A 12,233-nucleotide genomic window follows, 5' to 3' on the forward strand; every position below is an offset into this window, starting at 1 on the left:
GTTGGCAAGCAAAATAACCATAAACTCTGGTAGGAGTGAAAATTGGTACAACTTTGGAAAACAATTCATCATTGTACAGTAAAATCATAGATGGGAACATACTTTGCACAATCCAGACTTTCCTTATTACATACTCTAAGCTTTGAGAGGAAGCCAGCTGATGCCAGTGTTTTTTAAAACTGTGGCTGCTATAGGAATTCACCACCATACCCACAGGATACACCAAGGTAGAAGTGTCAGAGGTGTTTAAACCAGAGCGACTCCATCTTGAATAGGGCCTGGGTAAAATAAGGCTGAGACCTACTTCCCAGACACTTAAGGCATTCTAAGTCACAGGATAAAATTAGAAGTCGGCACAAGCTACAGGTCAGGTCATAAAGGCCTTGCTGGTTAAACAGGTTGCAGTAAAGAAGCTGGCCAAAACCCACCAAAATCAAGATGGCGAGGAGACTGACCTTTGGTGTCGTCACTGCTTGTTATGTGTCCGGAATTGGTTCCTTCTGGTGGGTTCCTGGTCTCGCTGGCTTCAGGAGTGAAGCTGCAGACCTTCGCGGTGAGTGTTACAGCTCATAAAGGCGGTGCGTCCGGAGTCGTGCTGGAGTTGTTTGTTCCTCCCGGTGGGTTCATGGTTTCGCTGGCTTCAGGAGTGAAGCTGCAGACCTTCACAGTGAGTGTTATGGCTCATAAAGGCAGCGTGTCTGGAGTTGTTCGTCCCTCCCAGTGGGTTCGTGGTCTCACTGGCTTCAAGAGTGAAGCTGCAGACCTTCGGGGTGAGTGTTGCAGCTCATAAAGGTAGTACAGACCCAAAGAGTGAAAGAACAAATACCCCACACCGTGGAAAGTGACCCCAGCGCGGTTGCCGCTGGTTGTTTGGGTGGCCAGCTTTTATTCCCTTATTTGGCCCCACCCACATCCTGCTGATTGGTCCATTTTACGGAGCGCTGATTGGTCTATTTTACAAAGTGCTGTTTGGTCCGTTTTTACAGAGTGCTGATTGGTGCATTTACAAACCTTTAGCTAGACACAGAGCGCTGATTGGTGTGTTTTTACAGAGTGATTAGTGTGTTTACAAACCTTTAGCTAGACACAGAGTGCTGATTGGTGCATTTACAATCCTTCAGCTATACAGAAAAGTTCTCCAAGGCCCCACCCCATCCAGAAGCCCAGCTGGCTTCACCTCTCAGTTATATGCTAATTATATGCATTAGCACGCTAACAGACACTCTCATCAGTGCCATGACAATTTACAAATGCCATGGTAAGGTTCAGAAGTTACCCTGTATGGTTCAAAAAGCTGGGAAGCCCTCAGCTCCAGGAATTTGAAATTGCCCACCTCTTTCCTGGAAAACTCATGAATAATCCACCCCTTGTTTAGCATATCATCAAGCAATAACTACAAGTATCCCTAGTCCAGCAGCCCAAGCTGCTGCTCTAACAGTGGAGTACCCATTATTTCTTTACTTTCTTAATACACTTGTTTTGGCTTTGCACTGTGGTCTCCCACAGATTTTTTCTTGCGTGAGCTCTAAGAACTCTCTCTTGGAGTCTGCATTGGGACCCCTTTCTGGTAACAGAAGCACTGCTTCACGAAGATCATGCAGGTCAGTACTTATTAAGTACAAAAAAGTCTATAGCCACACTATTTATAATTTTAAAAATGAGTGAAGTCAATTAACATTTAAGTGTTAAAAAGAAAGTAAACAACCCAAATATACACAAACAGTAGACTGCTCTGGCTTGCATACAGAGAGGTCCATTGCACTTTTGGGTGGACCGGGAAAGGTCAAAGCCTAGGAAGCACTTCTAGGGAGAGGGGGCGTCAGGCTCTGATGGCTGCGGGAGGAGTGACTCCTCCCAGGATGAGGGTCTCCATCCTCCCAGTGCTCACTCAAGTTCAGTATTTCCAAGTCCTTCCAGGAGGCGTAACGCACGTCAGAACGGCCGTTAGTGTCACAGATACGTGTCCCCTTGCATTTCCAGGAAATGCCCTTGGTTGGCGAACTACAGTCGTGACAGTCGGGCCACAGAGCGTTTTGTGAGCTATCGTCTTGGGCAAATGAGTGCCAAAAAAACAAAAAGACCTCTGAAGGTGAACAGCATAGCAGCAGGGTTTGGGGATGAGCGGAGCCCCTTTGCTAGCAAAGGCGAGCACTTGCGTGGTACCAGCAAGGGCTGCCCATGTCTCGGAGGGAAACGTTTGTGTGAGCGCAGGAATGACCCGGAAGACCTTGGCAAGGCTGCAGAGTTTTCTGGGAAATGTAATTTCTTGGTCCAGGCGCCATGGCCCTTATAAATAGAGGGTGTCCCTTGGTTCCGAGGTGTGTCGTTCACCAGAGGACGACTGTGTGCCCCAGGACAATTTGCGTACGGTCCTAGTTGGCCGGCTGTGGGTCGACGGCCCCAGGCGGTTTAGCTACTTACCAAGCCGTGACTGGTTTGCCCGCGGGGCACCAGGTCCGCGCAGCCGCAGAGACCCTTGGGAAGTGTGGTCTTCCGGTGCCGGCGGTTCGCGGCTCCTGGGATGTTTGTCCCGCAGGCGGAGGATTCTGGGAAATGTGGTTCGCTGTGGGCGGTGCACTGGGTCAGTCCCGCGATAGCCTCAGGCCTGGCGGCGGCTTCCAAGCTAAGGAACGGTTTGGGGCAGTGTCGTTCCCGACCGCCGTTACCCGCTCACCAGGTACGCGGCGCGTCAGGTCCGCGGAGACGCGGGCTCGGGGCGCCTGCGGGACGGCGAGGCCCTGCTGAGGACTCCGGCAAGTGTGGGTCCCGGCGGCGGCGGGGCTCAGGCCCTGGGTCCGCGCCGCGGTTTGACCCCGGCCGGGGTCTTGGGCATTTCCTGGCCTTCCTGTTGAGCCGTGTAAACGCGGGGTGATGACGGCGCCGACCCCTTGGCACTGTTGTAAGAGCGAAGTGGGCGCCAGAGCAGACGCCAGCCACAGTATTTTTTGGGTTATGTCGTCATGAAGCCGGCGCTTTCAGTTGTGCAACCTTGAACAAACGGGTTCAGCATCTCGGAATTTCAGTTTTGTCTTCATTAAAAAATCTGGTTTAGAACTCGACCTCAAGCGATCCTCCCGCCTCCGCCTTCCGAAGTGCTGGGATTAAAGGCGTAAGCCACTACACCAGCCTGACCAACATGGTGAAACCCTGTCTCTACTAAAAATACAAAAAAAAAAAATTAGCTGGGCGTGGTGGCACGTGTTTATAATCCCAGCTATTCAAGAGGCTGAGGCAGGAGAATCGCTTGAACCCGGGAGGCAGAGGTTGCAGTGAGCCGAGGTCGTTCCATTGCACTCCAGCGTGGGCGACAGAACGAGACTCTGTCTCAAAAAAAAAAAAAAAAATCTGGAATAATGTGAATGCCTACCTTGCAATGTGGTGAAGAGTGAACGAGCTGATAAAGTTGTTACCGTTGTTTTGAGTCTTTTATATACAGAATAATTGATTTTCCCCGCAGGTGGCACCTGGTAAATGGTTAGCCCTTGCGGAGAAACACCCTGTTCGTTCCCAGGGAGAGACTGACGCTCCGGAGAGTGATTACCAGTGTGTCTTTCCATTATGGTGTGTCACAGGTGCCGCAAGATAAGCCTGATTTTTCATGACTGCCTTTTCCTGCCCTTCTGTGCCCTCAGGACACTGCCCATCTCTAAGATAAGAACCTGGAAAGGGGACTCTGTTGGCCATTGGAAATTGCCGAATAATGTCTCAGGTAAGTCGGTGTATCCCCAAATCTTCCTGAAACACTTTATTAGGCCTCTGTGTGTTTGCTTTGCTTCTCCTGCCTGTTCCCACCTAATCAAGTCCATTTAAGGGCCTAGATCTGTGGTTCCTTTCACTATAGGAAGGATTGAGCCCACAGGAGAGCTCCAAGGTATTGTCCTTATCACCCAGTGTTCCTCTTTTCTACGGTTTTCGCTAGAAGACTTTCTAGATTGCCAAAATTTTTAAACTGTAATTCACAATGCAACTTTGGAATGTAAGGTTATTTGGTTTATGGTTGTCAAAACTGTACCATGTGATCTCAAGTGAAGAGATGTTTGGAGTCATCCTTGATTCTTCCTTTTGACTTATAACTCATATTCGGGTCCTCTAGTTGGATCTAAACGATACACCGTATACAGCATCTGACCATTAGTTAGCCCATCACCACCACCACCACCACTACCACCCCAGTCCGAACCACCTGGATTATTGCAGTAGCCTCCTAGCTGGATTCCCAGCATCTGCCCTTAACCCTCATCAGTCTCTTCTCAGTACAGCTGTTACCGTCATCCTATTGCTATATAAATTCCTGTCATTCCTCAACCTAAAATTTTTCAGTGGCTCTGAGTCACTTCTGCAATGACCTGTTTGTACAATTAGGCCATTACCTCCCTGATCCCACCTTCCTTCTCTGCCTCCTCATTCCTGTGAGCTCCAGCCACTGTCACCGGTTGCTGTGCCATCCGCGTGGAATATTCTTCCCCCACATACGCACAAGCTTGCATCCTTACCTCCTGTGTTTCTTCCGTGGTTACTTTCTCAGAACAGCTTCCCTGAACGCCTGTTTGCAATTGCAGTCACCTTCCCTCGCCTAGCGCTTCCACTCCTCCATCACTGCTTTATTTTCCATGGCGCGTGTCACTCACTAGCTGATGTACTGTGTGTTCAGTATATGCACGTGCTCATTGTCTGTTCCTGGTGGGAGGAATGTTTTTTCTTTTTTGTTGACTGTTATAGCTTCAGTACCCAGAGTGGTACCTGGCACCAAATGGATGCTTAGTAAGTAATTGTGGAGTTAATAAGATGAGTAATGAAGAACTGGTGGGGTAGAATCATGGCATGGAAGGTGAAGCTTGCACAGAAGGGGATGTAAGTAGCAGATGTACAGCTTGGGTGAAGTCTGTTTTCCTGGAATAATTAGATAATTAGAATTGAAAAACTGGTGTGGTGGTGCATGCCTGTTGTCCCAGCTACTCGGGAGGCTGATGAGGTGGGAAGATTTGTTGAGCCCTCTGGTGTAAGCCTGTAGTGAGCAATGATTATGTCACTGCACTCCAGCTTGGTGACAGAGCAAGAACCTGCCTCTTAAAAGAAAAGAAAAGTAAAGGCTAAAGTGAACTAATGCCAAAACCATTCATTGGTTCATCTTCTAAACACTTATGAAGTACCTGTTAGGAAAAGTTGTACATGGATTTTGGTGTACACTGACACACAGGACTTCATGATCTAGTGCAGTATTGTCTAAGAGAACTTCTGCAGTGGTGGAAGTGCTCTGCATGTGTACTGGTCAGTACGGTAGCCACCAGCCCTGTATGACTATTGAGTACTTGAACTGTGGCTTAAGCAATGGAGGAAATAAATTTTAAAGTTTACTTAATTATTTTATTTTTACATTTTAATTAATTTAAATGTTGTAGCCAAGTTGGCTAGTGGCTCCTGTATTGAAGATTGTGGCACTGGTAGAAAAGTAAGAAAGCATAGGAAATTTAAATAAGTGCTAGGATAGATATCCTATGTTCTTTTGGGAACTGAGATGAGTGAACATCTCAAACTGCCCAGGCAACTGAAGGGGAAGAAAGAAGCATCCCTGGCTCTAAGTTGTAATGACTGGTTTGTCAAAGATATGAGAAATGTTATTTTTATTTGGGATATAGGCAATTAACACAGTGGCAACTCCAATTAACAGGTGAATTTAGAAGAAATTTTGTGTAGCAAATTGAACTGTCAAATCTTACTTGAGGATAAGTTATTGTTTATTTGGAAAACATGTGTGTTGGATTGTATCTGCTTGCCTATATAAAAAGATGAGATTTCTTCCTATCCTTTTCATCTCAATAGTGGATTGCTTTTGAAGTGCATCAAGGTCTGATTTAGCTTATTCAGTAATAAAACTGCTTTCTTTTTTTTTCTACGTTTGTGGAGATGATTTTCTGCCATTGGAAGGAGATTCGAATTTTAATTATTTTCCCCAAACCTGAGAAAAGTAAATTCTGCCTTTAAAACCAAAGATCCGTGTCACTGGTGAACATGCATGCAAAATATCCAAATAAAGTAATACAATACTGAATGAACTCTCAGAGCTAAAAAATTACCACAGTAGAGCAGTCTGTTTTACAAATCACAGACAGTAATAACTCTGTATTAAATGGCTGTACTTTTTGCACATATTATAATTTGACTAGCCAATAAGCTATTACTGAATATTTAAGCTTCTAAAGTTTTACTATTTTAAATAATACTGTGAAATGAGTACTATTGAGAAGAATTTCTAAGCACATCTGTGAGCATTTCCTTAGAATATTTTCTTTGAAATCTACTCTTTTTTTTTCCCCCTTCCAGGTCCTATTTAAGGACTGTCTGTGGCAGGAGTCCTCAACCTTTTTGACACCAGGGACCAGTTTCGTGGAAGACAATTTTTCCACGGAAGTGGGAGGTGGTGGAGGTGGTGGTTTGGGGATGAAACCATTCTACCTCAGATCATCAGGCATTAGTTAGATTCACATAAGGAGCGTGCAGCTTCGATCCCTTGCATGTGCAGTTCACAGTAGGGATTGTGCTCCTATAAGAATCTATGCCATAGCTGATCTGACAGCAGGCGGAGCTTGGGTGGTAATGCTCACTTTCCTGCCACTCACCTCCTGCTGTGTTGCCCAGTTCCTAAAGGCCACAGACCAGTACGAGTCCGTGGCCCGGGTGTTAGACCCCTGATCTATGACATGAAACCATCCTTCAGTCTTTTCACCCAGGAGTCTCATATTTTAATTATTAAATGTTTGTCGGTACAAAGTTTAAGTATACACAAATATATTTTTCTTTTTTGTTTATGAATCAATTATGTGTATGTTTTAGTCCATTTGTGCTGCTGTAACAAATACCCCAGAGTGAGTAGTTTATAAATAATGAAAATTGACTTCTCATGGTTTTGGTGCCTAGGAAGTCCAAGATCAAGGGCAAGCATCTGGCAAGGGCCTTCTTGCTGTGTCCTTTTGTGGTGGATGGGCAAAGAGAAGAGAGAGAGGCAAAGGGGGCCAGAACTCATTTTTTTAAATAAGGAACCCTCTCCCCCGATGATGACATTAATCTATTCATGAGGGCACAGTCCTCAAGGCCCAATCGTCTCCTAAAGATCTAACCTCTCAATACTATTAGAATGGTGATTAAGTTCAATACATGCTTTTTTGGGGAACATAATCAAACCATATGTCTATCAGTCTTTAATATTAAGATGTCTTTTTTTTTCTGAACCCATTTTTTGTGGGATTTAGTGAATCTTCCTGAGTATCCCATTTGAGAGACAATCGCTTTAGCCTTATTTTTAATTACTTAGCTAGCATGTCAGCTATAAAATATATAACTAAATACTTGACTCTGTGCTGTCAAATGTCAAATGTTGATTTTTAAAAATTCATATAATTCTAAACTTTTAACAAAATTACTGAAGCAAAGCTCTCATATTTGTCTCTCATTCTCATTGTATAAAAATTCTAAGCACATAACTGTCCGCTTTATTGTATGATAATTCCAACTACATAACTGTCCTATTATTACTTACCTGACATCACATTCCCAATCATTGTCACAACTCCTGAATCTTGTTCCATTTCTTCCACAAGCCGGCTGATTTTACCCCTTCTTCAGTGACAGAAGAGGCCTGGGCTATGGCTGAGCCTAAATATATTTGCTATTTCAGGTGACATTTAGTGATGTGGCTATAGACTTCTCTCATGAAGAGTGGGCATGCCTAGATTCTGCTCAGAGGGACTTATACAAGGATGTGATGGTCCAGAATTATGAGAACCTGGTCTCTGTAGGTAAGGATATCACCCCATCCACTCCAATAGGGGACACCTTTCTTTTGCCACCCTGAATTGCTGGAGATCCTCCTAAGGGAATGGCTGAATTTCTGTACCATGCTCCCAAGGAAATGTGCAGCTCTGTTGTGCCCTGCCTGAAGCTTATCTTTCCATTCCATTGAACACCCTTCATCCATTCCTGTGGTCCCTCTTGTGATGGCCTCTCATAATAGAGGACCATAGCTTAAACAATTCTATATTCTTCCTGTAAGCAGGTCTTTCCATAACTAAGCCATATGTGATCATGTTATTGGAGGATGGAAAAGAGCCCTGGACGGTGGAGAAAAAACTGTCAAAAGGTATGATTCCAGGTGAGTCATGGTGAACAAAACAAAGGAAGATTTTGTTAAAGATGTTTATAGTGAGTGTGGAGGCATTTTAGGGATACTGTCTTCAAAGATCTCAGATAGAAATGAAAAATTGAGGGATATTTAGCTTAGATTTTCAAAACAATTGTTCTTCCCTCTCAAATTATTATCTGTATCACTCATGTCACCTAATCAAGGTTAAGGGTTTTGCCATCATAATAATTCAAATTGTTACTATATTCATGACAAAGTAAGACAATTTGTTCTTTCTTAATTCTACTTAAGAAAAATATACTAATAGTTTTAAGCTAAGAAAAGCTGTCAGTTAGATGGAAAATCACTTTTCTAAAGCTGAGCTTTGTAGATGAAATATGAACATATTAGAGGAAATAAGGGACATATAAATATATGTTTCTAGGAATAATATTTTCTAATGTTCGAGAAATAATATGATTCACACAGTTTCTTCATAACCTCAGAAAGCCTAAATCTTTGTCAGCTATAAAGAGCATTTAGATTACTTTGTTTTTACTGCAGTTGTTTAATGTAGTAGTATCAATTCTGTATTTTAAGCTTGATAATCCAGCAGCAAATTGAAATTAATGGAAGGTTGGAGAAAAAGGCTATGAAACAAAATGCAATCTTTCCCATATGAATATAGGCACAAAATGATGATTTGTAATCCTGAATGCCTTCCACATCTTATTTCTGATAGTTTCCTGTTTTCCATACTATTTTATCCATTTCGTATAGTTTACCCATTTCCTTTATCACACTCTGTTCCTGCTTCTGTGAACTTTGTATTCTCTGCTCCATTTGAGCATTGTTCAGAAGTCACTGAAATATTTGAGTTGTCAGAGCTATGTGTTTTCTGGGGGCTTCATTTCTTATCCAATTCTCCTAATTCCTAATTACTTTTCAAGAAGTAAAAAAAAAAAAAAAGAAAGAAAAAGCAGTGCTTTGCTTTCTTGATATATTTCAGATTGGGAATCAAGATGGGAAAACAAGGAATTATCAACAAAGAAGGATATTTATGATGAAGATTCACCCCAACCAGTAACAACAGAAAAAGTTGTAAAACAAAGTTATGAATTTTCAAATTCTAATAAGAATTTGGAATATACAGGATGTGACATATTTAGAAGCACCTTTCATTCAAAGTCTACTCTTTCTGAACCACAAAACAATTCTGCTGAAGGGAATTCACACAAATATGATATATTAAAGAAGAATTTATCAAAAAAGTCAGTTATAAAAAGTGAGAGAATAAATGGTGGAAAGAAACTTTTAAATTCTAATAAAAGTGGGGCAGCCTTCAACCAGAGCAAATCTCTTACCCTTCCCCAGACTTGTAATAGAGAGAAAATCTATACATGCAGTGAATGTGGGAAAGCCTTTGGCAAACAGTCAATCCTCAATCGCCACTGGAGAATTCATACAGGAGAGAAGCCCTATGAATGTCGTGAATGTGGGAAGACTTTTAGCCATGGCTCATCCCTTACACGACATCAGATAAGTCATAGTGGAGAGAAACCTTACAAATGTATTGAATGTGGGAAGGCCTTTAGCCATGGCTCATCACTTACTAACCATCAGAGCACTCACACTGGAGAGAAACCATATGAATGTATGAACTGTGGAAAGTCTTTTAGTCGTGTGTCCCTTCTCATTCAGCATCTAAGAATTCATACGCAAGAAAAACGCTATGAGTGTCGTATATGTGGAAAGGCCTTCATTCATAGTTCATCTCTCATTCACCATCAGAAAAGCCATACTGGAGAGAAACCTTATGAGTGTAGAGAATGTGGGAAAGCTTTCTGCTGTAGCTCACACCTTACTCAACATCAAAGAATTCACAGTATGAAGAAAAAATATGAATGCAACAAATGTCTCAAAGTCTTTAGTAGCTTCTCATTTCTTGTTCAGCATCAGAGTATTCATACTGAAGAAAAACCCTTTGAAGTTTAGAAATGCAGGAAATCCTTCAACCAGCTTGAATCATTGAATATGCATTTGAGAAATCACATCAGATTGAAACCCTATGAATGCAGTATATGTGGGAAAGCCTTTAGTCATAGGTCATCCCTGCTTCAACATCACAGAATTCATACTGGAGAGAAACTTTACAAATGTATTAAATGTGGGAAGACCTTCAGCTGTAGTTCAAACCTTACTGTACATCAGAGAATTCATACTGGAGAAAAGCCATATAAATGCAGTGAGTGTGGGAAAGCTTTTAGCAAAGGCTCAAATCTTACTGCCCATCAAAGAGTACATAATGGAGAGAAACCCAATAGTGTGGTAAGTGTGGAAAAGCCTTTAGGTCATATGAATCCCTATACATGTGAGAAATCTTACAGAAGAGAAGCAGTGTTTATCATGGTAAACTTCATTCATAGATCCTCCCTTATTTAACGTCAGAAAAATTTATACTGGGGAAAAGTTGTATGAAGGTGGTGAACATGGGAGACTTTTAGCAATGATGCAGATGTTTTTGTTAGAGTTTATACTGTAGAGAAATCATATGAAGTCAGTAAATGTGGGAAAGCCTTTGTCAGTATTAATCCCTTAATTGACATAAGTATACTCACACCAGTTAAAATCTGTGTACATGTAGCAAATATGGGAAAGACTATAGGCAATAGGAATCTCCTACAAACTCCTACAGGAGAAAAGTTGTATGAATGTGGAAACTTTAGAAATTGAAGGAATTGTTCAGTTCCAAGTGTATCCCTTATTCTATAGGAAATAAACTGGAGACAAATCTCATTTAAGAGATGCAGCAAAGTGTTCACTAAGAGTGTTTATCTTGCCAGACATCAGAAGATGAATGGTAGAGCAACCTGAAGGATTTAGAAATTCCATGTAAATCTTTGCAGTGATGCTATTTGTAAACAGGATTCTATAGGAGAGCAAATAAACATAAGTGTGCATTTCTTAGAGCACTAGCTTGCAGTTTCATTTGAGTTCTACTTAGAAATTCTTTTTAGCTAGTGGGCATGTGAAGATATTTAGTCACCCAGAGGAGCCAGTAAATGTTACAATGTTAAAAATTAAAGCTGCAAAAGAAATAAAATGGTGTTTATAAAAGTTTGGCATCTAATAAAATAATTTTGTATATCATGAACTCTTTCTCTGTGACTGTTTCCGACAAAAAAAAAAAAAAAAAAATTTCACTAAGATTAGCCTTAGTATAGCCTTTAGTGGGAGACTAGCAAACTTAGAGAAAAATGGCCTGCTCTTTATACTAAGAGTAGCAGTATTTTGGTGAGGATTATTGAATCCATATCCAGTAGGCTTAATTAAATACATTTCAAGAAAATTTACTGAGCATTACTCATGTGTATTACACAGGGATGGGATAAAGGAATCTAGTAGTTCTGAGCTCTAGTGGTGTGTCAAAAATCACTGGAAGGACTTGTGAAAGCACAGATTGCTAAGCCTCAATCCTAGAGTTTCTGTATGAGTTGACTTGAATTTGCATTTTTCACATGTTCTTAGGGGACACTAACACTGTTTGTCCAGAATATAATAATAATGTTATGGTGTCACTGACAACATACTGTTTCCTCAATCATACCTATTAACCATTTCTTGAGCATCTTCTGTGGACTTAAGAAACACTCCATACTCCTTAAGAGCTTCGAGGTGTGTGTGTGTGAAGAGCATTAAGCTTTGGAGTCTTGTTACCTGGGTTTAAATCCAAGTTGCATGTATACTGGCTTTGTGACCTTGGACAAACTGTTTCACTGTGACATGCTGTAGTTTCTCCATCTGTAAAATGGTAATAAACCTATTTCATAGCATTATTATGAAAATTAAATGAGTTAATTGATGCACAATGTTTACAACAATGCCTGGCCTCTCAATAGCATTCAATAAGTATTAGCTATAGCTATTGATTTCATCATCATCGTCTTCTCTTGGTTGCTTCATTATTCTGGTCTCAGATGTCACATCTAATCACTTGTCACTCTTATCTGTTTACTGTTTCACATTTTTGGGGGAGAGCATTTACAAAACACCCCCGTTTCCTTCCAACAAATCCTTTAGTATCTGAGCCATTTTGAGGGTATGTTTCTTGCCCAAA

At 41.7% G+C, this 12,233-nt stretch overlaps 1 protein-coding gene across 6 annotated transcripts; it reads left to right on the forward strand.

The window, feature by feature from the left end:
* Nucleotides 1–2,561: 2,561 nt before the first annotated feature.
* Nucleotides 2,562–11,266, forward strand: ZNF302 (zinc finger protein 302). 6 transcript variants are annotated; one of them, XM_058424909.1, is made up of 5 exons: nucleotides 2,562–2,581; nucleotides 3,633–3,709; nucleotides 7,673–7,793; nucleotides 8,048–8,146; nucleotides 9,126–10,111. In XM_058424909.1, exons 2-5 carry the CDS (start codon nucleotides 3,701–3,703, stop codon nucleotides 10,109–10,111), a joined length of 1,215 nt encoding a protein of 404 aa, XP_058280892.1. In that variant the 5' UTR covers nucleotides 2,562–2,581; nucleotides 3,633–3,700. The 6 variants fall into 6 exon arrangements, with proteins under 6 accessions (XP_058280892.1, XP_032026324.1, XP_032026326.1 ...); XM_032170433.2 differs by lacking the exon at nucleotides 2,562–2,581 and adding an exon at nucleotides 2,582–2,753 and having other exon boundaries at nucleotides 8,048–8,134; nucleotides 9,126–11,266; XM_032170435.2 differs by lacking the exon at nucleotides 2,562–2,581 and adding an exon at nucleotides 2,582–2,753 and having other exon boundaries at nucleotides 8,051–8,134; nucleotides 9,126–11,266.
* The last annotated feature ends 967 nt before the right edge of the window (nucleotides 11,267–12,233 follow it).

Source organism: Hylobates moloch, unplaced genomic scaffold (assembly GCF_009828535.3).
Source record: "Hylobates moloch isolate HMO894 unplaced genomic scaffold, HMol_V3 SCAFFOLD_12, whole genome shotgun sequence".
NCBI lineage: Eukaryota > Metazoa > Chordata > Mammalia > Primates > Hylobatidae > Hylobates > Hylobates moloch.